This window comes from Miniopterus natalensis, chromosome 12, assembly GCF_054644295.1.
Source record: "Miniopterus natalensis isolate mMinNat1 chromosome 12, mMinNat1.hap1, whole genome shotgun sequence".
In the NCBI taxonomy this organism is placed as follows: domain Eukaryota; kingdom Metazoa; phylum Chordata; class Mammalia; order Chiroptera; family Miniopteridae; genus Miniopterus; species Miniopterus natalensis.
Window position 1 is genome coordinate 72,113,902 of NC_142092.1, and position 25,730 is coordinate 72,139,631.

Sequence of the window (25,730 nt, forward strand, 5' to 3'; positions counted from 1 at the left end):
ACGGCAGGGTGAGCTCCCCCCACGCCAGCTCGTGGGGACGTGCATAGCGGTCTCAGCTTTCTGTTGGTGGAGACATTCCCGAATCACATGCCATGGAATGCTAACAGCCCTCCTCCAGCTAAGAGATACCTGCTGATCACAGAAATTGGAGAAACTCCGGGGAGAAGATTGTGAGTCTCCTGCCGGCACCAAGGCCACGTGGAGCAGACAGAAGCTGAGCCACAGACCTGCTCTTGGTGGCCTCCCGCCTCTTGGTTCCAAGGCGAGGCCAGCCCGGATAAGCCAGCCCTGATGGCCTAGAAACCTGCCTGTTCCCACCTTGCTTCTCACTGAAAGGTGGGAAGGAGCACCCCAGCCAGTAGCGAGGGTTTACCTCATGTTCTCTAAAATGCCTGGAAACTAATACATCAATTCTTACTTCCCTCCACGCAGTGTCTGTTGCTCATGATAAATGTGTTGAAAAGATAAAATCTATTTTCACATGTTGTGTCAATGAAGACCGAATACCCAAATCCAGTAAGGAAAAAAGTGGCCCACCTGTCAGAATGCAACCTTCACTGGAGGAAATGATCTTAACTGTCCCTCTAAGTTCCTCGGAAGCGAGTTAATTTCTAATCAGCCCATCGACAAACACTCAGCCTTTTCAACAACTAAGCAGCTTCAACAGACAGAGTGCCCTCCATGTGGTCAGCGCACATGCTCTGCCCCTTCCAAGAAGACCCATGCAAATGGGCTCCTGTAGAGGGAGCTGATGCCACAGGCCTGGTGCCTTCACTCAAGTGCAGCGAACAGCTTCCACATCATGCTATGGAGGTATGTGACCCACATGCTCTCAGGTCAATAGCTGGGGAGCGAACGTAAAACCCCGGCAGCTGCCGCTTACCTTTGCCAATGACGAGGCCACACTTATCTGCTGGCACTGTGTATGTTATCTCCTGGATGCCACCAGGAGCTCCCATGCTCCAGTCGCCGCGGCCTCGGCCCCGGCCTCGGGCCACTGTGAGGCCTCCAAAGCCATCCCTTTCCTGGGAAAGAAGCAGAGCTCATGTGAGGATTCTGCCACTGCCCCGAGCACAACCCTTCATCTCCAGGGAGGCAATGGTGACAGGATGTAATCACCACCACATCAGAGCCCAAGCATCTTTCCACAGTTCAGATGTGAAGTACTCTTTAAAGACAGAACTTACAAATATCACACGTGAATTACGGAGCATGTGCAGATAAACGCATGTGGTTACATAACAACACAAACAGTCTGAAAAAACAGGCAGCCAGATATAAACTCCTGGGTCTGAAGCCCAGTGCTCTTCTCCCTGGGGCTGCGTTACGGGGCGCCAATCTCCAGGGTCAGAAGTTGATTTTCTTCTCAGAGAGGCTGCCCTTTCCTGGGGCTGACACATGAGGGGCCCACCAGAATCCAGACTAGGGAAGAGCTACGACCATCTGAAGTGACGTAAGAGTGACAATGTACGACTTCTGACCCTGCCCTGACCAGGCTCCTATAAAGAACAATTCAGATACCGCTACATGAGAGTCAGAATGCCTTGCAATCCAACCAGCACAAAGGGTAAGAGGATTTTAAAGAAAAACAGGTTGTCCCACCCCCCAAAGAGGGAGGGAACAGGTCAGGCTGGAGCGCAGGGTCTTGGGCTGGAGAAGGCTTGGACTCATTCTCAGTCCCCCCGCAGACAGCAAAACCACACCCAGCACCGAACAGAGGAAGTTTCCCTTCACTGGAGGGCAACACATCCCATTCCAGGCTTTGCCCCGAGTCCCTTTGGAGCTGCAGCATTTAAACCTTTTAAATATGGAGGGAAAACCTAGTGGGACTGAGAGCTCCTTTCAATGGGAGGGAGAAGCTGAACAGTTCAACCTGGTGAAGAGACGCTTGGCGAAACCTGCCCATGTCGATTAGGGGACAACGGAATGTTTACCCAAATCTAACCAGCAGAAGACAGGTAACTGGAGGGCTATCTTCTCGTACTCCGCTTCAATGGGACAAATGACAGTACATAGGTGACTTAGAGGCTCATGGTAAACACATGCACAGCCATCTGCTGTGTGTGCAGTGTCCCAAGGACAGGGCTGCCTCCCATCATCTCACAGCCTCTACCGTTCTAGGTTCATGGCCTCTCCCTACTAAAAAGGATGGGAGATCAGAGACTGTTCGGAACTTGTCTAATCCTAAGAACTGCCTGCACCTCTAGCTGAGACCCAAGCCCGTCCTGGATATTTGGATGCAGTACATCTTGGCAGGGTCTAAAAATGTGCTACTTTGGTGTGTTCTCCCAAATGACTTAGGAGACCATCCAGTGCAAAACCCTGGTTGCTGCTGAGACTACTTGGCCTAGAGAAGTTCAAAGGCTCGTGCAAGGTCACCCGGCTAATGGCAGAGCTAGGCAGCGATTTCCAAGGCCTCTTTCTTCACCTCCCATCATTCTCAAGCTTCCTCAGCCCTGCATTCCTGGGGAACGCGCCAACCTATCCTGCCGCTACAGTTGTTCCCCAGAGCTGCCGGCAGCGGGGCAGGTGGAGATGCTCACGCCACACAGGCCCCCACGTGCCAAATGATGTGCACCGAAGCCAGTGCATGAAGACAGCGTTCAGACCTGGAGGACGGGCCCTGGAGAGCTTTCTAAAGCTAAGACGATGTTCTGCTTATAGTTGTAAATTAAGTACATGCAACTGTTTGAAACTTGGCGATCTGCACTGTAGTTCCCACCAATAGTTAAATAATCAGAAAATCTACATTCTAAGACAACAAAGGCAGAAAGTAATAAATGAGCAGGAAAGAAACAGCTGCAGAGCAGCCCCTGGCTGTGCATCTGGAGGGAGATAACTGACCAGCACTGGTTCCCACGATGACTAGAGGGGCCGCGCTGTGTGCTGCCCCAGAGCCCATGTGGCACTGGCCCCTATGGCGAGTGAGGCGAATCGAGAGCCGGACCCACCTGGGCTGTGAGAATAAGCTCGTTGATGACGTGTGCCGCATGCTGACATCGGTCGGGGGGTCCCATGACCTGTGCAGCTCTCTCTGGACTAATGCCATCGTCTGTGGAACAAGGCAAGAGGTGGGATTAGGAAAGCCCAACTTACAAAAGACAAAGGGTTAGTCTGATTATTCCTACCAGTGTCAAAGGGGAAATAACGTTACCAGACTCGGGGCATCGCTTGGCAGGGACAGGTGTACGGCCACGTTTTTTGCACGGCCGTGCCAGTACTCACGCAATTACAGATGTTTAGAGGAGGTATCATTAAAGAAACAAAACCAAAAACAAACAACACACACCAAGGAAAACAGAGTTGAGTGAGCTATGGCAACAGTCCCCCAGATCAGCCCCCCGGTGTTTCTCCGTCTTTAGGGAAACGAGGCGGCGACACTGTAGACAACTCTGCTCATGAAGAGAGCTTGTCTTTACTCAAGACGTTCGCCCTTTTTCACGCCTTTAAGTCGTGTTCAATTTTATGAAATCACAGTAACAAATTTAAAGACAAGTCTTTACTTGGCAAAACTACACACTGGAAATGCTACGCTGATTCCCCCCAATGCGACTGTCTGGGGGAAGCCCTGGGAACCCAGGCCAGAGCCTCGGGCACAACAAGGGCAACCAGGCCAGCAGCCCAAGGACAGAAACGGGGGCCGAGGGAAACCCAGGCTGGTGATCTGGTAACAGAATACTGCAGGAGAGAGAGAAAGAGACAGAGCTAGAGCAGGGGGAGAGAAAAGAGCATAGGCAAAGGGGCTACTTACAAAGGCCTTGTTTTGGGAGGTGTTTTCTAATGAAAGGGTTTTTGAAAACAATTGAAACCAACCTGGTTTGAACTGAATCCTCACGCCAGCATCATTCTGGATCTTTTTTATCATCTCCCCATTTCTTCCTATTACAATCCCAACAGCAAACCGAGGCACAGACACCTAAGCAATGAGAAACAACCTCATCAGCGCTTTGGGCAAGCCTGCCTTTCCTCAAGGGGGGGGGGGGGGGGTGTGGGGGTGTGTGTGTGTGTGTGTGTGTGTGTGTTACAGTGCATTCTTCGAAGGGATAAAATAAAGCCTATTTTTTCCCTTTTAAAAACAATTTTGTGGTTAATGATTGCATTTCTGTCCACCAAATGTATGCAGTAAGTCTGGGATTTGATCAAAAGTTATAAAAATGAAGTAAAGCAAGAATAAACTTCACACATAAATAAAAAACTTAAAGTGACAAATTTATCTCCTAAATTCTATGAAATAAGCATAAACATATCATACACATTCATTAGACTAGTGGTCCTTTAAAGTATTTTTTTCATTGTGGTAAATTACACATAACACAGTATCTGCCACCTTCCATTTGAAACACGATTCAGGTCACTGAATACACTCACAACACTGCGTCCACACCCCAGACCTTCCATCATCCCCAAAAAACTGTCCCTTAAACAGTAACTCCTGCTGCCCCGGTCCCTGGTAACCTCCGTTCTACGTCCTGTCTCCACGGATCTGCCTGTTCTGGGTATAAGTGGACTTGCACAGCATTTGTTCTTCTGTATCTGGCTCATTTACCAGCATGTCTACAAGGTCTATGCACACTGTGGCATCTATCAAAATGCCACACTCAAGGGTACATTCTGATTCTATTCCACCTCCCCGATAAATCTGCTTCCAAGTGTGATACAATTACACTACATATCACCAAGAAAACGTGGCCTCTGGTCCTCACCTGGGCAGGGGATTAGCTTCAAAGTAAAACTGCAGAACCAGGGCAACGGCCCAGCCCAGGCCCCGGAAAGCACGCACTGGCTCTGCTCACTACGGCTGGCTGTCCCAGGCTGTCCTCACAGGTGAAACAAAAATGAAGTAACTTGCTCAAGGTTAAAGAGCCAACAGATGTGTGGCCTGGGACCTGCGCCCTAACCTCACTTGCTTATTACCTGCAATCAAGCGTACCTCTATACTGCCCCCTCCCATCCGGGAGGGGAAGTCGCCGCGCACACCTCGGAAGTCGGCTTGGTCTTTCTCCCGGATGATCTCTAATACCATTTCTCTTGCTTGCTGCGCAGACACAGATAAAAGACATTATGGAAAACAAAATCCTAAAGAAGACATGGCAGCAGGTGAAATTTCAGACCACACCCTCTGGACGTTGGGCTTGACGACTCAGAAGTGCTCAGCTGTGGGAGAACTCCCTTCTACACTTACTGTATGGCATAGGGGCAGGCCGCTGACAAGGGTCGCATGTATCAAATCTTAAATGACGCCTGTTTTTATATTGCCCAAAATGCCCAGATAAGGGTCCACCCTCTTGAAAGCCACAGTAGGGTCAGCACATTTGTGCAGGGTCTGCACTTGATTCCTGTCACCCCACGGTGTTTCCGGCACACCCTTCCTGAGCGAGGGAAGGGCTTTTCTCAGGGCTCTATGGGCAGGTTCCAGGAGAAAGGTGGCCTTACACCAGGTGTCCTATCACAGAAGAGCTCCAGGAAGGTAGAGGGAAAAGGCCAGCCCTGGAGCCTGAGAGTACCTTCTAGCATTCAGAGCTCAAATACCCCAATTACTGACTGGCAAGACTACCTAGACCTGACTGTCTCCAAGGCACACTCAGCGTCTTCTCCCCAAAGGACACACCTGTCAGTCCACACTGCCCACACCAGCCCCAGCCCCGGCCCCACAGGAATCTGCGCTAAGAATCAACTGTACCCAACAACTCAAGGTAATGAGGGAAGCCAGACCGGGTCCTGGTTCCGGAAAAAACAAACCAAAACAACCCTCCCCCCATCCCCAAACAGCAACAAGTCTCAGGACACATAGGGAGCTCTAAACATGGACGGGCTCAAGGCGATATTATGGGGTTACTGCTATTTTCTCTGGCCTGACTGTATAGCAGGAAGTTCTTATTCTTAGGAGATACATGCTGTAGGACTTAGGGGAGGAGAGTCATAATACTTCCCACTTACTTATAAGTGGTAAAGCAAAATAAACAAACAAATGCACCCACACGAAGGGCAAAGTGAGAGGCAGGATGAGGTTATATGGGGGGTGGGGTGGGGAGTGTTTGCTGTACTAGCTTTTCAACTTTTCTAGACATTTGAAGTTTTCCATAATAAAAAGTTGGAGAAACAAGAAACACCCCAAACAACAATTTACCCTAAATACAACAGCTTCTCCCAAATAAAAAATGTGGAATACATTAAAAACAAAACAAAACACTAAAAACCTTTCATTATAATTATTTTCCTGCAAATTCATGAAACATCAATGAGATAAGCTCTTTGCTCGGGTATTTTTTTCTACCACAGATAAAACCAAAAGTTCCAGAAGAGAAGGCAGCGGGAGGGCTGCCAGGAGGCAGGCGCTCTGTTGTCCAGCACTCTCAGGCAGTTTCTTACGAAGAGTCCCCGATATCATCCCATGGAGCCCATCACTGGGCTGGATGAGCCAAGTGAGGCAAGATTAGAGGCCATCTGACTTTAAAAGCCCACCTGTTCACATTCAAAGGGTTTGAGGGAGGGCTGCAGAAGGGGTGAAGGGCTGTAGTGCTGACTGCGCCTTAGGGAAGGAGCCATTGTAATCACCGGCCCTGACCCTGTTCTGAAACCACTGTTCTACATTTGTGCCTTGAAAAAGCAACACTGATATCAACTTGAGTTCAGCAGATTGAAAGTGTTAAGAACTGGGGGAAATGTGTTGCCAGAGGCTGGTAACCTCCACTCCGTCAAAGCCCCAAAACTCCTACAGAGAACAGCTGCTGACAGACTGGTCACCAAGGAGCGTAGTCCTGGAGCAGCTCTAAACGCACCAAAGGCAGGGCAGGCTGCAGCGGGCAGGGAAAAGGGTGTTGGGATTTCACGGGCACAGACATGCCCTGCACCCACAGTCAAACACATTCCTGCTAACGGCAAGAGCTAGATTCCTGCTAACAGCAAAAGCGGGGGGGTAAAACCACCCAGGTGAAGTAAAACCAAGCCCCTCACTGCTTTCAGCAAATGGGACTGTCCCGTGGCCAGGAGCTCAGAACACAGGACACCTGTTAGGAGGGCACACACATGCCTCATGGGACGCTGGCACCTTTGCTGACCTCCCACACCAGCTGTAGCTCTTGCAAAAATGGGCTGAGAGAACAAGCAGAGAAAAGACAAAGGGAGCCTGCGTCTGAGCTGACCACACATAACAAGTCAAAAACTGCATCTGATCAGTGCTACGCCATCTAACAAAACCTGCACTCACGGGAATGCTCCAAACATACATGCCTGGGACAGTAGCCACCACCCTCATGTGACCCTCAAGCACTCAAAATACGGCCAGTGTAAATGAGGGCCTCAATTTTCGCTTCATTTGAATTAAATAGCCACGTGGCTAGTGGCTCTGGCATCGAGCAACGCAACCCTAGATTCTTTCCATTCTTTCCAGGCCCTGCGGGATCCAGTGTCCTTCCTACCTGTACTTTAAACGGGTCTCCAGTGATGCGAAGAGGCTTGTCTGCTCCTGTGGGCAGCGGGCCGTCCTGAATCATGACCATTTTCACGCCCGTCCGCTCCTGTGGAGGCACACACACCGGTACAGCCCTCACTACCATGGAGGAGCGTGCAGGAGGGCACAAGACACTGCAGGGGCCGGGCCACGTCCATGGTAAGACTTGTACCACCTACCACAAGGCACCGCCCTCTGACCTGGCCATGAAGCTGGCCTGAGACTGCTGATGTGCAAACCATGCTAGAGCTTCCAAGTGGGACAGAAACCTCTTTCCACACTCTCCTCCGTCTCCAGAACATCTAAATAAATACATGAGCTCTTCCTATGAGACGCCAGGCCCTCAGCTGAGCACTCAGGAACATCACCTGGTGAGGGCCTGTGCACAGCCGCGTGGGGCCTCTGCTGCATCCCCAGGCTCGGAGGGCTTGGAGGGCTTGGAGAGTAAGCTGCCCCAGAGCTGATGAGTGGGGCCAAAATCTGGATTCTGCAAGTCCAAACCCTGAATTCCTCGAGCCCACACCAGAGTGCATTCGCAGTCTGAGGAATGGGCTAGGAGAGTACAAAGGCAGGGCACAACCCTGACCTGCAACTTCAAAAGCAGCAAAGCTCTGAAATAAGTTTGCTCATAATTAATTTGGCAGCAAAGCTAACCTGAACTCACAGAAGCAGGTTTCCAGTCCCCTTCACCGAGTGTGACTGTTTACTCTGTTCAGCGACGGAAGTTTGCATCTGGTTATAGGGTACAGCTGCAAAACTAGCAGCAAATGTTCACAGAGCATCTGCTCAGGGACAGGTTCAGGGCTGAGGGTCTTACTAACATGTAAAATAATGGGTGTTACTTCAGCTTCATTACATGCGAGGCTGGCCCTCCCTGCTTTCACAGGCGAGGACCAGGCCCTTTGAAAAGTGCACACACACACTTTAGCTCGCACAACTAATGAAGGGAGCGCTGCTGGCTCTGGACGCAGTATTTCTATGAGATGTTATGTGATGGTAACAGAGCTTCACTGCCACAACAGTTGCTACAAGTTCATGAGGGTCCCAGGATTGGCTTCATGCCTGGAGTCAGGCCTGGTACAGTAAGTGTTCAGGAAATAGCTGTTGAATGGAGGAACCATGCAGTCATGTGGATGGGGCTCTGAGGGCACTCAGGCCCGTGGCAGCACAGCCAAGTCAGCTGGGGGACCTCAGGGCTATGACAAGACCTCCCAAACCAGCAAGGCAAGAAAGGTGATGACCTCTGCTCAGGGTGCATGTACCTGCAGCTGCTTTATGGTTTCCCCGCCTTTGCCGATGACCAGGCCCACTTTCGATGCGGGGATTAGGAGCTCCTGGACTGTGTTGCTGCCGTCCATGTCGCTGTGGAAGCCAGGTCCGTTCCGACAACGGTCCACAATCTGCCCTAGGAGCCGCTTGGCTTGTCTTTGGGAAGGAAGAGAACCACAAGGACACCAGCATTAAAAGAACGCCACAGGCACCCACGAGAGGGGAACAGTACTGGGGACACATGAAGGAGTCAAGGCAGCCCTCCGTCCAGCGCCAGCGCCTGTCCCCATACCCGGGAGGTCTCTGCCATCGCCACGCTACTGGGCTGGAATTTAAAAGCAACGCACGCAGGACCAACACTCGGGCACAGCCCCTTCCAAGCCTGCCCTCTGCCTGAGCTCGGGCCTCACATTCACTCCACAAACACGCCTCTCCTGTTAGACTGCCAGCCGCCTGGTGGAAGAGACCACCTCTGAACCCTCTGCAGCCCACGGTTCCCGACTAGAGCGTGATACACTCAGCAGACATTTGTTAAGGGCAGGAGAGAGTATGAAAAAGAGGGAAGAAAGCAAGGGTTAGTAGTTCTCGTTGGATTCCCCAACTCCAGATTTCTCCTCCACAGCCGATCAGACTGCTGTGACCTGAGCTAAGGCACGAATCACTGGTTGGGTTTCAAAGGGTGGAAAAGGGAGGCGGCAGCACCCTGGCGCAGCTCCTGTCACACACCCGCTTCGTGCTTTCCTGTTGGACGTGCAGGGCCCTGCATTTCCTCGGGATGCTATCTGTGCTGCTGGAGGTGGTGGGAGGAGGAGGGAACGCTACGACGACGTTGAAACTGTACCACGCAGCCTCCGGGGGCACCTGTCAGGCCAATTTCCTTTTCTGCACCAGAATCTCCCCTGGCTGTGACTTGCATTATTTATTCTTCAAATCCCGAGGTACAATCTATTTTTGGTTCCTCTAATAGGAAAACAATTTGGCTACTGAACATGTGGCTGCCCCGCGCACTGGAGAAAGCAACATTGTTTCGTCCTCAAGTTACAATCCGCCTAGGATGCAACAGGAAGCAGGGAGAGAAGAGGAAAGAAAGAGGCAGGAAACAGACGGTGCCCTTCGTGGTCCTGAGTCTTCGTGCACAGAATCAGCCTGTCTTCTCAGCCAGCGGCGTTTTAATATTTTGCTTGTGTACTAGATTAACCTGTGCTGGAAGAAATGCCTGGACTCCAGCAAAACCCTCTCGCCTGCCCTGTAATGCACACCTGCCAGAGTCACTTATCCTGGTTCACTGCTTTCAATGTTACAGCAAACAAGAGTTTAAACTCATCCAGATTCCCCGAGAAATGGAAACAATAAAACAGCCCTACCTACTGAGCCAGACATCATCTCAAGCGCCCTACCCCCGTCTGCAGCGCTGCCCAGTGGACTGAAAGGGGCAAGTAAGCAGGAGCTACGCTGGGCATCCCCTTCCCCAGGAGGCTCCTGAGTGTACAAGGCCTCCCCCGGTGCAGGGCTCTGAGCGCGTGTACCGGGCAGGAATGCAGCACTAGTCTTCAGGCTGTCACAAGAATCCCAGAAGTCGAAACACCTTCTGGCCGGTCCATGTGGTCCTGAGTGGAGCAGTGGCCAGGAAGAGCCGATTCATTTGGCTCACAAGTATCAAAAGGACAGTGGGACCACCCCCAGGCAAAGGCTCGGTACCAGGATTCTCGATGGCTCACAACGTGACAGGCGCACTAATCCACCCCTCTCAGGTAAAGGCAGTATTGATGAGGAAGAAGGGTCATGAGGGCACTAGGGCGGGGGGGGGGGGCTGTACGCTTTGCAGCACCTGGGTTATAAAGTAGGTGTTCTGACAGCTGTGAGAAGTTCTGTGGGGTTTTTTAAGAAGGTGATACCTATGTGTTTAAGGTAAGAGGAAAACTCCCCTGGTGTGGCAGCCTCCTAAGTCCTTCTCTACAGAAGCACCTGCCGTGTGGCCAGACTGCAGCGCAGATCGAGTGTCCAGTAACAGCCTGCCCTTCCACTCTCCCCATGTGGGGAAGGAGGAGGAAGAGTGAAAGGAAAAAGTAAATAAAATAAACTTACTCAATACTTTCTGGGGTTCCGGTAAGTACACAGGGCCTCTCTGGAATCCCAGAACTCTCTATAAGAAGAACCAAGAAAGTGAGGTGTGTTGGTGGGCATCAGGCAACCATGCACCTGCCTCTGCGGAAGGCTGTTGCTCTGGGCTGGCACCTACACCAGCCCCACAGAAGCCCAGGCTCCCAGAAAAAGACAGTTTGCTTCCGCTCGTGGACAGAACATTAAGCTGGCAGCTCTACCCTAAGGCTCTCAGAGTAGAAACAAGTCCCCAGGGGAAGGTGGGGGATTGCAGCAGAGGTTTGTGTGCTAGTCCTAATTTCCAGTTCCAGCTTCACTTCTGACCTACTGTGTGCTAGTAAGTGCCTGAGTCACCTAACTCGCTATCCTCAGCTCCTCTATGCGCATAGCAGTTCACTGGTCACTTGTCTGCAGACAGCTCTGAGGCACGCTAATAAGAAATGTCACAGTATGCACAGAGTTACTGCACGATCACCCCCGCATCAGTGACATCCACATAGAACTGGTTCCGGCCATTTGATAGGAAAGTCTTACTTTCCAACACCACACAGGATACTATGTTCATAAAAATATTGCCTCTTAAGATTCTTACTCAAAAAAGAGAAATAGCAAACAGCAGTTACTGCCTTCGAGACACTGTAGTATCTTTTAAAATGACAAACATTTCTCTAGTCAAATGTTCAAACGCCCTCCTCCAATTAGATAATACAACTATAAATAAAATATAAACTCTGCTCCCTCAACCTGCCTCTCTCCATAGGGCAGTCAAATGGACTCAGCGGGAAAGGTCCTGAGCTGTGCTCGGCATGTGCTAGTATAGCCGGAGCCCCCAGCTGGCCTCTTCTCACAATGAGCAGGGAGGGTCTGACCCTGGGGAGCGGGCAAGCGATCCCCAGGAGTGACTCCAAAGCCACAGGACTCCTGCAGGCCCCACTGTATCTGGCATAACATTCTGGTGCAGAAAACAGGTCTAGAGTGGCAGGTGTTTGGGTGGGGCCACGCTGGGCCACAGAGCTGGGGAGGGAACCCTTGAGGTCAGAGGGGCAGCCTCGGCTAAGCCTGCTTCTGCTCTGGTTCTCATCTGGGAGGCCAGCTCCGGACGGGCAGAGAAACAGCCATCACATATACTTACCATGTTTCTACACTTCTAGCAACAAGCAAAGTACTGAATCTGGAAGACTTTGCAAAATACCAATTTCTACCAACCCGAGGGAGATCTATGAAAACAGAAGCCCTTACCTGAAGCAATCTGAATTTTGCAACCAGATTCTGCTTGAATCCGTGAAATCTGCTCACCTCCCCTGCCAATAACTGAAACAGATTGAACAGGGTCAGAATGCGCCCCCCCACTCCTCGTTCAACTATGCATGGGTGACTTAACTCCACGGACATTCACATGGGGCTCATGGCTCTACAGGTCAGGTCGGCCTCGGGGGCCCACAGCAATCGTATGAAACACAGACAGAGGGAGGAGAGCGGGCTGTGGGGTAGTGCACAGGTGATCTCAGCCTGGAGGGACACCCGAGTGCAGAGGCTCAGAGCACTGTGCTACAGCACCTACTACGGGGGACGCTCACACTGGGAGGGAAATAAAAGGGGCAGGCAGGAATTAGGGGACAGCGCGAAAGAGGATACTTACTAAATCCAACCATTTTGTCAGGCACTTTGAATTCTTCTGTTATTACTGCCCTAAAAACAAAGAACATTTTGGGAAACTATATACGAGAATTCTGCAGCCATTTTAGTTCCCCAAATTCCCCATTCTGGCAATGTTGGAAGATAAAGCCTTAAAGGAAATCACGCCAACGTGGCCAACATGTCCACAACCACCTACAAAGATCACGTCTAATGAAGCTCCTGGGCACTCACTCTTTGAAAAGGTCTCTGCCTCGCCCTGGCCAGGCAGCTTAGCTGGTTAGTGTCGACCCGATGTGCCAAAGTTGGGGGTTCAACCCTCAGTCAGAGCACATACAAGAATCAACCAATGATGTATAACTAAGTGGAACAAGTCAATGTTTCTTTCTTTCACTCTCAAATAAAGAAATAAAAAAAAAGATCCAAGCCTCCATCACCTGTCAGAGAAAGAAACCTCTGGTTTTCATTAAAACTGTCAACTCCACTCACAGCTGCCTCTCTTCACACAGCTAGCTATCCGGAAGCCAGCTAAGCATTCAATGGTCACCAATCCCAGGACCCTTAAAGATCCCTTGGAACGAGGAGGGGGGATTAGAATTCTTTCCAGTGTCCATTCTAGACGCAGAAATTCCCAACTTTTCTCAGACTCCTTGTTTCCTTATCTTTGTGCTCCTTTCTGGCCTCCCTCTGATTTCTGTCTTTTAGGGTGAGGTGCCCCAAATGGAGCCAGTATCCAGCGGAGGCCTAATCAGTGTTGACCAGGACAGAATAATGACCTCAGTTCCTCTGCAAGGTACTTCTGTCAAATGCTATCCCATCCATTATGTGCTTTCTTTCTTTTCTTTTAAACAACTACTGTACTGGCTCTTTCAAACAAACCTTCAAATTTGCCATATAGTGTATTGTGGACAATATCCAATTTGCCCAACACCCCAGGAAGCAATTAAATCTAAACATTTATCTTAGGAGGAAGCTAAATGCAAGTAGTTTAAAAAAAAAAAAAGGTAAGCATTTTTAAACATCTCTCGCACAGCTGGGTTTTCCCCCATCATGGAAAGAATGGGAAAAAGTGCATGTTTTAGGAAAGTGCTGCACTTAGAAGAGATGCAATGGCGTAAGTAGCACTTGTCAGCTTATCATCATGATGAGAGCAACCCGTCAACTCCCGTGGAGTTGACGGCCTCAGGCTTATATATTCCCAGGGATTCTCTCTGCCTCACCCCAATCTCAGGCAAGTCCGGGCTTCCTAACCAGTAACACTGCGGATGAAGGTGCCAAGCCTCAGCTGGCCTAGCACATCTTGCAGCAGGCGTAGGTCCCTGTTGGGATGTGTTTCCTGACCATGGTGAAGGGTAACACTGTTCCTGTCTGTGTAGCTACAAGACTGCCTGCTTGCTGTCTATTCTCAGAAAATATTGGGAAATTTACCAGAAGAGGTTCAACACTATCACAATACGAAATGTCACAAAACTCAGGCAGCTCCTCTGCACTCAGGAACAATTTAGGCGGATTCTCACTGAGGAAGATTCATATTAAGATGAACTGTTTTGGGCCTCCAGCAAGACAAAGCTCCACTTTAAATGCAAGGCTGAAACTTGTGTAATGTACAAAGTAGAAACATTTTGGAAAGGAAAATCCTGATTAATTATGACCTAATAAGATGTTACACTTGATACTAACAACCTCATTTAAATTACTTTAATTCATTAAAAACAAACAAGGAAATGACAAAAAAAACACAGGATAAATCTTTTGATTGATTAATGCCTGGTGATTTCTAGAAACTCCAAAACATTTGCACAGTACACGAGAGGACCTAACTGCGTGGTTGCTGGTGAAGGCTGAAGAAGTTACAGGAATGTCCATGAAGGAGACTTGAGGCAGTTTCCTGTGTATTCTATCCTTTCCAAAGGTAACACTATGGCTACAAACACCCTCTTGCAGACTGGTCTTTTTAAAGCCCAGAGGTCTTTGTATCTTTCTAATCCTCAGCATTTAGGGGAAGGTTGTGAAGGAAGGGGTGAGACTCAGGCTCCCTGCCTCCCGGGCTCATGATTCCTTGAGGACCAAACACTGTATCTTGACTTGAGGAAAGGACCTATGTTCTCAAGTGAAGAGGTTAAGAATTCATAAAGCACTGGGGAAACATCAAAACAGGAGGGAAAATTCATTCTCTCATTTTAGATTAAATGTATGTGGGGCAGAAGAGCAGCTCCAACATCTAGAAGTCTTTTAAGTTTACCTACACTAATGGCTGTTTAATGCCTTGTATTCATTTACCCTTTGAGCTCACACTGTCTTGGAAACTGCTACAAAAAACTTGAGTCTTGAAATCTAGCCCATGGTTTTTCACACTCTCAACCTCTGACTTTCTAACACTCTAGTACAGATGGTGGATCAATAAACAATTAGAAATGATCAATAAATAATAAAACATAACCCACTGCTTACCTTTGATGTACCAAGGCCCCTAACTGGTTACCTACTGTGGCAAAGAGAAAGAGAAAAGAAAAATCAAAGCATTAGCACGGATAAACTAACTTCATCCCTACACAGTTCTTACCGTTTCACGGGGAAAAAAGAAAGGCAGAGAGAAAGCAAATAGTAATTTAGGCTCAATGGCTGAAATGAATGCGTTACATGATATGAAACAGGAGGGGACATCTTGATCAACACTGTCTCTAACCCAGTGTCCAGCTGAAGGCAGGATAAGAAATTGATCTGTGTGTCCACATGCTGAGAAGCCTGGGAGAAAATCCTGCTGCCTAAATCCCTCTCGCTTCCTCCCTCCCTCTTGCTCTGGATTCAAACTCAATGCAAAGATATTGAGGGTTCCTTCTTTCTCTTTTTAAAACAAAGGAGAAGACCTGCCCCCTAGCTCAGAAGCATTGTTAAGGATGGCTCCACAGCAGCTGCAGTCCCTGAGACCATGCACATAAGCTCCTGCCTGCCCTGGGGCAGCCCCCACGCTCCCTACCCCCAGGAGAGGACCTGGCCACCTCCTCCTCGGGCCTCTGTACTGACCCCACAGCAGCCTGTAAGCCCATTTCACAGAGACAACAGTGCCAATCGGCCTCTCACTATGAAAACCAGCTCTAATCACATTCCCACAAAACCACTTTAGCTCTGCTTTTTGTTTCAGTTCCTCCTTTCAGCTATCGAGTGTCTCCTTCACCGCCATCAGCAAAACGACTCTGGTGTTTCTCTTCTGGCAAACACAGACCAGGAAACCCAGTCAGCAGACAACGAGAAAGTACGAGTCCTAAAGGTATCACAAGAAACTGAGTGGATCTCACAATATGCCAACAAGAGCGCTCAAAACCATGACTGGGAGTTATAAGCGGGACAGACAGGAGATGATAGTGGGAAGGATCAACATCAACTTCAGAAACAGTGACTCAGTTTAGCATCTGAAATACAGGACTCCCAGCTGCTCTTCCTTCTGCTTAAACTTAACCCTGCCTTTCTTACTGGACAGAAACTGGTCACAGGAAGGAGCCAGATGCTGCTGATTTAAAAGGAGAAGAGAGCCCGGCTGGGCATGGCTCAGCAGGTGAGCATCAGCCTAGGATCCAGGAGACCTGGGTTCGAGTCCCGGTCAAGACACATGCCTGCATGCTGGAGGCAGTCGATCAATGACGATTCCCTCATCGCTGATGTTTCTTTCTTCCTCTCCCTCTCTCTCCCTCTCTCTCTCTCTCTCTGAAATCAATAAAGACATTTTTTTTTTAATTTCCTTAAAAAGAAATAAAAATAAATAAAAAGAGAAGAGAGAGCCCAGAGAAATAATGCTAAAAAAGTAAATGAAGCTATGGAGTCAATACTGTAGTTCTTCTGGATCAATAGCAAGATAATGGTCTGCAGCCAAACACTGACATTATATACTATTAACCTGCTTAGCTCAGGGACAAAGGAACTGTTTTTCACTGGCTCTTAAATCTTCCTTTTTGCACTTCCAGTTTGAATACGACAAATGCTCTCGTTCAGGACAGGTGGTGTTCACAACTCCCACTCCACGTAAAAATTGGACAACTACCGGCTCAGGAAAGAAATCCTCACCACACACTCGGTGCCGGGATGTTGTGAGAGGAAGACCCATCACCTAAGGGGGTGGGCATGAAAGAGAAAAGTCCAGATGGACTGCCCTCGGGTTGGGTTAGCTGCCCCAGCTGAAGGGTCAGGCCCAGCTTCCCTGCTTCCGCCCAGAATTCTTCTCCTGGGTACAGAATCCGCTGAAGACAGAATCCGCTAAGATGCCTGGAAATGACGAGAACATAGAACAGAGGCACCTGTTCCCCAAACACAGCACCATGGCCAGGCTGTGGCTCCTGGACAGCTGTGCTGTGCAGCGAGAACTGTCAAAAGGCTGACGATCCTCAGCTCCTTCAGACAGAAGGGCCGCAGAACCAGAATGAAGGCAATGTTGCCATAAAGAACTCCATGAGGCCTGGACAACATGCAGAAGGCTCCTGGTCAAGAGCCATCTGAAATGTGCTCATCACAGGTGCCACGTGCACAGTACCACTTCTGATGGGCAGCTGTTCTGCTGACAAGTGGAGGTGCTCACAAACCAGATTAGAAGTGCACAGGTCACCACTGCACAAAAGATGAACTGCGGGAGCCCCAGCACCAATGAAGGAGGATCAGCTCACACCCAGGCCCACTCGGAGTCAGTGACCGCTGAGGTTAACTGGTCTCTGCCCTCCGCTGCACCCAAGGCTGAACACCTGCCTTAAAGCTGCCTTCTCTTCAAACACATTTCCATTTGGTGCCTTCAAATGAAAAGCAGCGGTAGGCAGGGGCACCGGGCACTCACACAGCAAACTGATACTGTCCAACTCCACTCAAGAGGGGTGGGGGGGGTCTGCTCAGTCGTCATGATGAAGGGGCTAAATGAGGGAGGCATATGGGAACACCTATCAAGCTCAATTTAATGGTAACTACCATTATTTTACTGCAAAAAAGAAAAAATGCTGAAAAATCAGTGCTATTTCCCCTAATGGTGCCTGCTGGTGGACAACGGCTCCTCCTGCCTCGAAGGTTCCCCTTGGCCCAATGCTAGCCCGCGCCCAAGTGTACCGTCATTCATCTTGCACACTATGAGATGGGAAGCCCCCAGGCTATGGAAAAATGAGCTCCCCGTAGAAAATATTCACACCACAACATGAGACATTCTTTCTGTGGAGTTAATACTCTGCCAATTTCAACAATGATTTTTGGAAAAAAATGAGGCCGCTGGACAGTTTTACCCACCGGTGAGGAGAAAGTAGTTTTTCTTCCCCCAAAAGAAATGCTAACCAATTGTCACTGGGGAACACACCCAACTTTATAATAAGCATCAACTGTAACAGTTAACCCCCACTCCCCAAAAGGGCCCAAGGAACAAAAGCCCCCTCAGGCCTCTGCCAGCCAGACCACACGCTGGCCTCGCGCAGCAGGGACCAGAGGCAGGTGAGGGAGCCGCTGGGAGAGAGAGGCGGGGAGAGGAACATCAGCTGTTTTGCAGGGCTGGCAAACAAATACACCGGGCCTTCCTCCTCGGGTCTGGAAAACAATCCTCCTGTGCCCTGGCTTGGAGTCCAGCCTCCTCAAACTCTGAAGCTGTGCAGCCATTTCTGCAGTTTTCCCAGCGTTTTTAAAAGGCTTTTTCCCAAGGACAATACAAAGGCTTCCTGTGTCCTACGCAGTAACTCTCTTCTCTCCCCAGGGCCACAAACACTGACACACCAAGTTCAGCTGAAGGCCCTAGCCAAGTACTGTCACCAATTCTGCAAATTAATGCTCTTAAAAGTGAGAGCAAATTCAAGTTTATCTCAATAATGTCCCCTCACTTGCAGTTTAATACGCTCCTGTGAGTGACCAGGACTAGCACCAGCCACACAGGTGCTTTTCTAGGGGCCGCACCTGCATGACCCCACTCAGTCCTCCAGAGCCCGAGGGGCAGATGCTGTTGCTACCAGTCCCATTTACCCACGAGAGAGGTGTGATCCCCCTCAGAGCAGTGCAGAGGTGAGTGCCTGTGCCCACGTGCAGTCGTATCCACCATGCCTTTCAGGTGCGGGGCACCGTGCCAGGCCCCAGGGATAAAATGGTGAGCAAGGTCCTCACTGCCCACAAGCCGCTTGGGTCCAGCCAGGAAAGCAGAGAGTCTGCGACGAGCAGAAACCTGACCTGGACTCCAGGGATGTGGAGGAGCCCCACCTTGCACCCCTTCCCGCTCAAGTGCCTACCAAAGGCCTGGCCCAAGGATCTCTGGAGTAAAATTAAGAGGGAAAATCAGTCTCCAATACTATTCATAGCACGAGGCCTTATTTTCTTTTAATCCAGTGGTCATGAAGTTAATTTAGGGGATCATGACCAGCTTTGTTAAAAAACAAAATAAAAAACAAACTGTACCATATAGAGTAAGATATGTGTAATATTTAGTAGACAGTAACACGTTTACTAAATAGTTCTGGTGGAAATACGAGCATTTGTCATGTGGTAAATAGTGTTTTGTAAATTTGAAAATAACTTGTTATAATCCTGATGATAATCTCATGAAGTAGATATTATCTCCATTTCACAGGTAAGGAAACAGAGGCTCAGAGAGGTTAAGCAATATACCCAAGGTCACACAGTTAACTGGCAGAGCTAGGACTGGAACCCTAACCTACCAGACTTTGGAGTCCACATTTTCAAACATAACCTATTATGGCCTATGAAACAGAGACCCCAGGTTCAAAGCCTTCCTTCTGGCACTTTTATCAGGTATCTGCCCTTGGTCAGACCATTTCTTGACATCAGTTCCCTTGGCTACACGGTAAGGAGTGTAGGTGCAAGGTCCTTCCAGCAGCAATCTACTCATAATCTATACGGGGGCCCCACCGCTCCACCTCTAAACCCATAACCTCTTCTCCATTCAGAGTGTTACATAAATGCGCTCAGACAGCACGTAGCCATTTAGGGCTGGCTTTTTTCACTTAGCACAACTTCCTGGAGATTCGGCCAGGCTGTTGTGTGGGTCACCAGTTTGTTCCTTTTTACTGCTGACCAGTTTGTTAACCATCACCCGTTGAAGGACATCTGGGCTGTTTCAGGTTGGGGCTGTTATGAAGATTTTGGATAGGTTTTGGTGTAAGTTTTCTTTTCGCGGGACTAAGTGCCCAGAAGTGGACCTGTGGGCTGAATGTAAGTGCATATTGAGTTTTACAAGTTTCCTAGAGAGGCTGCAGCATCAGGTGCGTTTTAAAAGCTCCTCAGGTGGTTCTAACATCCAGCCAGGGCAGAAAGCCACTCTGGATCACATTTTCTAAAAGGATTTTGAAAAAACTAGGAATTCCCTTTTACTTTGACATCTAAAGTTTCCCCCAGGCTAATTGCTGCAAACAGGCTTAGCCCACTCATTTCGTGGGAAATGTCTACTATTTGACCTACTTGGCTAAGCCACTCGTCAGGCCGACCAGTCAGATCACACTTCACCAAGGAAAAGAGCCTCACTTCCTTTCTCAACTCACACAAGTGTTACTATGCACCCAGTGAGGTATAATCCTGACATGGACCGATGGATGGATGGAGAGGCGATGACTGCATAAGCCTTTGCCATGAGTCACCTGGATAAAACCAAAACCAGGTCCTGTCACTCCCGTATTTAACAAGATTCTCATGCTTTGTTACCCTGGGATTCCCCACCCAGAATTCCGGACTCACCCCCTTTGAGGCATTTGAGGATTTGACCTCCCCAGGTGACATACCAGTGAGAAGGGCACGGAAAGGAGTGTCTCCAGTGCAGACACAAGTCTCAGAGGGCTCCCTAGGGAAGAGGGTGCCCAGAGGTGGAGAGCTGGAAAGGGCTGCTTTAAACCTGCCCGGCCCACCTCACCCCCAGCAGGTCTTCAGTCACCCAGCCTGAAAACTGCTGCTTGAGGGTGCCCTGGTTCATTTTACCTGCCTCAAAAGGGGCCTGTCCCCCGGCTTTCCTACTCCCTCCCCCTCTCAGGAACTGAGCTTTGGTCCTGGCTCTTTATCTCTGCAGCATCCATCAGTACCCTCCACTTAGGGGAAGTATCAACATCTGAGATTCATTTTTTCTCTCTTTGCAAGGTAGAGCCCCTGGTAGTTGTGGGCTCCTGCCTGAGTGGTGTGGGCTGCAGGCAGCCTGGATGCCCCTGCTAGTTGGCAGCGAGACCTTGGCTCTCATACTACCTGGCTCAGGCACCTCGCATGCCTCATTCCTCCTTGAAAGTCTGGAATTTACAAAAGGCACCTAGAGTTGGGATTTGGGGTCCCAAGCACCAGATGAGGAACCTGAGGCCTTGAGAGGTGAAACGAGTTACTCAAGGTGCACAACTCATTAAGTAATAGAGCTGGGGTTAGAACTCAGGTGTCCCGAGTCCCCAATTTCTGATCAGGATAGTTACGAGCCTGTGGGAGCCATGCTCCTACGACTGCCTACAGAGCATTCTGAACTGGATTGCCAAGGGGCCCTGGCCTGCCCAGTGGCTACATGAACACAGCCCTGCAGCAGACAGACTACAACGGACAGCTGAAGAGCACGGAGCGCACTTCCCGGGGAACAGCGCGCTCTTCAGGCACGCACAGCAGGGAGGGCAGGCGCAACAGCATCAAGAGCAGAGTGCTTTCATACCTGGATATATTTTTTATGAGATTTTTTCGTGGCTTTTTAAAGTATATAATTTGTCATGTTTCATAATAGTTGGTGACTTTTCACTGGCATGTAAGATAAATGTAAAAAATTGTGGATTTAGCCCGGCCGGGCATGTCTCAGCAGTTGAGCGTCAACCTGGGATCTAGTAGATTGGGGTTCGATTCCCAGTCAGGGCACATGCCCGGGTTGCAGGCTCGATCAATGACTCGCTCATCATTGATGTTTCTATCTCTCTCTCTCCCTCTCCTTTCCTCTCTCTGAAATCAATAAAGATATATTTAAAAAAAAAAAAAAAAAAATTGTGGCTTTAACTGTAAAAAGTTCTTTCATATTTAAGTTTCAGTCATTTTCTTTTATCTGTCAGTGTGCAGAATGCAGAAGGAATTTTTTGTAAAAAAAGGGGAAAAAGAAATATTCCAATTTTCCTAAAATAATTTGACAGTACACCCCAAAATTCTTCCTTCACCCCACAAAACATCATCGAGATAAAATGAGAAGGTGGTACTATCTGAAAAGGTTCTGCAGCAATAGCAAAGAGGTCTTCATAGAAAAGGAGGCATGTTTTCAAAGTCACTGTGTGCGCCCCTCTTCCCCCCAAGCACTGGCAGAAACAGAGCTGTAGTCACCAAAGTTCTGGCTGTGGTGCCACCTTCTACAGAGAGGGCAAGAAGAGAGGAAGGTTTGTTCAAGTCAAATAAAAAGCTCCAATTCCCCCCCGGTAAAACCCTAGAGAAGATGCTCTCACCGCCCCTAGGAATACAGAGCGGGTGACAAGAGTGACCTGTCAGCCAGCTCTGGGATGGGCCTCTGAAAGCCCCCGTTCCCTCATCAGGGCAGTCAAATGGGAGCCTGAGCAGGAGACTTATTTGAGGAAATCAGGGTTGGGGGATCCTCAGTACACCTCCCTAACTGCAGATTAAGAACAAGCTTCAGTTAATCATTTGACTGATTTGAGATCAGAGGTTGGCACACTGAGCCTGAGGGCCAGCTGCCCATTTCTGTAAACAAGGAGCTACTGGAGCTCAGCCACGCGTATTTGTTTACGTGTGTCCATGGCTGCTTCCAAGCTCCAACTGACAGAGCTGAGTAGGCGGAATAGAGACCATAAGACCTGAAAGCCTAAAATATTTACTATCTGGTCCTTTAAGAAAACACGTGCCAAACCCCGATTTAGATTAAACTGAAACTCACGGTTCTAAACCACTGGCTAATGCTATTCTCTTAAATGTGGAGCTTACTTTTCGGAACATTTTCTGAACGCTAAGCACGGACACAAAGGAAGGGAATTAAGCATGAGCATCTATGCCCTGGTGCTACAAGACCGGCAGAGACAGAGAACATCTCCACGGTCAGAGCACACAGATCAGGCCGGAGGGATGCAGGCACCTGGCATCTGCAGAATAAAGCAGGAAATGACATGTGCCCCGAGGGACAAATGAACTGCTTCAGGAGCTCAGAGCAGACTGTGATTATTCCCTGGGGAGGGGACTGTGGGAAAAGAGGGCAAAAGAGGGGAAAAGAGAAGAAAAGAGGGGACAGAGAAGGGAGAACAGGAGACGAGAAAATAAAGAGGCTGGGTGGCACCTGAGAGGGCACTGAAGGAACTCAAAAGATGAGGGTGAGGATGGGCTGCTAGGAGGAAGTCTTGTCTATCAATTCTGAGACCTATGGACTGAGCAGGAAGCAGCCACGTAAAGAGCTAGGAGGGGGAGAGGTTTCTGGGAGAGCAAAGAGAAGGAACAGAAGTGAAGATGCTGCAGGGTGCTGAACGGGGGGGGGCGACGACCAGGGGCAGGCAAGTGGCAGGCAGGTTAGCCTGGACCTCCCTGGTTACTGGAACCTGCCACAGGCCTGAGAGCTGAGGACTGGAACCAGTCAGACTGGCTCCAGCTGTGGCACGAAGAAAGTACTGGATGGGAAGGTTGCCACACCCGACACCAGACGCAGATTCCAGAATTGGAGACTCTACACCTCAAAGACTGTTAGAAAGCATGGGTGCCAAGACTGAAGATGCCAACAGTTAAAGTTATGTGACCCAAAGCTGGAGGGCAGGGCACCAGGGCAGGCTCCGGAGCCGCCACGTCACAGACAGCGCAAAACTGCCTGGGAACATGGCCCGCAAGCCCTGTCCCACCCAGGAATACATCTTCCCCTCCTCTTCCCGCCCGGCACTATTCTGATCCTCCTAGTCCTATGCTTGTTTGCATATCTCAATGGCCTGAATAAACCTGTGTTAAGGTTTTTTCTGGTCGATGTAAGAGTCGAAGTACTTTTAAACAGAACTAAGCAACACCTGAAAAAACTCCTAGGGAGCTGAACTTCAACCTCCTGAACCCAGATGCACAGGAAAGTTGGAAAGTTCACATTGCTAAAGACGTGAGCTGACAAACCTGTCCAAGCCAAACCAAACAAACAAGACTGCAACCTTGGGAATCTTTACTGCAAAGAAAAGGTGGCGGAACTCCTGCCTGCTGTTTGCCTCCGCTTTTCTAAACTTTCATCTCACACACAGCATGACTGTGACCCTGAGAGAGCTGTCGGTAAACATGAACACTTTCCTCCACAGGACCTGTAAACTCACGTAATTATTCAGGGGAGCAGAACTGGCCCAGTGACCTATCCTGTCAGGAGACAGCTGACAGGAGGCCAAGGCAGGCCCCCCTGCCCAGGGTCCTCGCTAAGCTCAACAGCAACCCTCAAACTCTACACCTGGAGACCAACACTGAGGAAAGGACTCCTGTGATTCTGCTATTCAAACAGTGCTCAGAAAAAGAGGACTGATTCCCCAACTGAAATGAGAACGTGAAGAGCCTGAGGGGCATTTCCTGTCTCCCGATACAGCCTGTTATGTAAGACACGGGCACCCAGGGATGCCAGGCCCAGCAGGCTGCTGAAGGTCCTTTCTCAGCCCTTTACCCCTGTATGCAGGCTTCCTACTTAGAAGGAAAGAGAGAAACCGTGTTCATTTTCTGATCACAAGGACTTAGTCCCCAAAAGGCGGTTCTCAAAAGAGGAGGGGGCTGGCTGGAGGGAGACAAAGAAGGGGGGAATGAAGGATATTTGTAATAGTGTCAACAAGAACAAAAAGAGGTGAAAATACAATATGACAATGAACTGAAGTTTCAGATGAGACCCCAGACTCCCTGGTGACTGACTAGCTACTGCTGCTGGCTCCCTAGGTCTCTTTAAGTTCAGAACCTTTTCCTAATTTCTTTCAAATAGGCATGCAAAGTATTAACAGGAGGAAAATGTCTGCAGAATGCCACCAGTTACATTTGCAAGTGTCTGGGCGTCCCCGTGCAGAGGACACAGCGGATACTGTTCACTGGGAGCCGTGTCACTCCGACTGGACCCACACAGCAGGTGAAAACAGGGCTGAGAGTTATGAAACGTATTGATCTCAATTTCTGGAATTGTGGGCGAGAGAAACTCTGTCCATTAACAAGATACGTGCTCAGAGCCAGACAACTTAGTTCTACTTTCCCATCCATGTCTCATAGGAGGAGCAGAAGCATAATTGCCTTGAAAAGGTAAAAAGCTTTTGCTAAGGCAAAGATGCAGATGATGCTGTTAGTCAGTCATATCTGGTCTAAGGAATCACTAGCACCAGTCGAATAAAAGACGACCGTGGGGTACTGTTTGGGAGCAGCAGTTTAAATGGTCACCTTGGTTCCAATGGCCTAGAGCAGACTTTCCGTGTGTGTGATCATAAACATAAACCACTTTTTTAAACAGACCAGAACTTTACACCCAGACGTTATCCCTTTAAATCTCCACAGTGTGCATCTATATAATTACTCCAAAAAGGCTCCGTCTAAAAACAAAGGCAATCCCCCCTTTAGAGTCCCCAAGGAGACCAGAGAAAAATCAGTCACACCAAATTACATTTTTTCTATGTCCATAAAAACATGCACTTTTTTTGGAAAAGGCGCAATACATCCTGGTGTACACCTTGATTTTTTTCACTTAATAATACATCACAGAAACATGTACACATGTCCATGGTTGGATGCATATGCAGATGACAAGACAGGAGGAAAAGACACTGCCCATCTACTATGTGAACATTCATGTCCCACCCAGTTTATTTCACAATCCCTGTTACAGCCATACTTTGTGGAAGACAAAATAAGATAAAGTCCAAGTTCTCTGCAGAAACACATATGATGGATGCTCTGCCAGGGTGCTGGTAGAAGGAATGTCTTATTGGTTTCAAATCTGGGGATGGGGTGGAGTCGAGTATATAAACAAACCAACAAAGAATGAACGACAGAAAACTGAACGTTTCCAGAAAGAACCTGTCATGAATGGGAATGGTGAAACACCAGCAGACAGACTGGAGAAAGGCCACCAGCCCTTTCCTCTCTTTAGCGTCAAGATGTAGCCACAGCTGCCTCACAGCTCACACCAAAACTTAGCTTTTCTTTGGTGAAAAGTGGGAACTTCAATTCCTGCACGTGCACTGGAAGCACAGAGGGCTAAATCCAACAAAACCCTCACATGTCCATTACTTCCAAGCTCATGCTCAGAACCCAAGTCTTTACCCACGAGCCCAGCTAAAAAGATGCCCGTGTTACCAAGGAAAAGAAGGGTTCAATGCTGGGGCACTGCTGAAAAAAATCATCCTGA

General features: G+C 49.1%; 1 protein-coding gene across 4 annotated transcripts in view; it reads right to left on the reverse strand.

Annotated features, from left to right (window-relative positions):
- FUBP3 (far upstream element binding protein 3) overlaps positions 1-25,730 on the reverse strand; it is a 48,042-nt gene that overhangs the window by 10,812 nt on the left and 11,500 nt on the right. For 2 of the 4 annotated variants that reach the window (XM_087823017.1, XM_087823015.1), the window contains exons 3-12: positions 14,906-14,939; positions 12,459-12,508; positions 12,059-12,130; positions 10,805-10,862; positions 8,713-8,875; positions 7,419-7,517; positions 4,931-5,035; positions 3,814-3,916; positions 2,952-3,052; positions 884-1,025 (exon numbers count right to left, since the gene is read on the reverse strand). In XM_087823017.1, the coding sequence (XP_087679143.1) occupies positions 884-1,025; positions 2,952-3,052; positions 3,814-3,916; positions 4,931-5,035; positions 7,419-7,517; positions 8,713-8,875; positions 10,805-10,862; positions 12,059-12,130; positions 12,459-12,508; positions 14,906-14,939 (927 nt within the window). The remainder of the gene's footprint in view (positions 1-883; positions 1,026-2,951; positions 3,053-3,813; positions 3,917-4,930; positions 5,036-7,418; positions 7,518-8,712; positions 8,876-10,804; positions 10,863-12,058; positions 12,131-12,458; positions 12,509-14,905; positions 14,940-25,730) is intronic. The other 2 variants (XM_087823016.1, XM_087823019.1) reach the window with 2 other exon arrangements.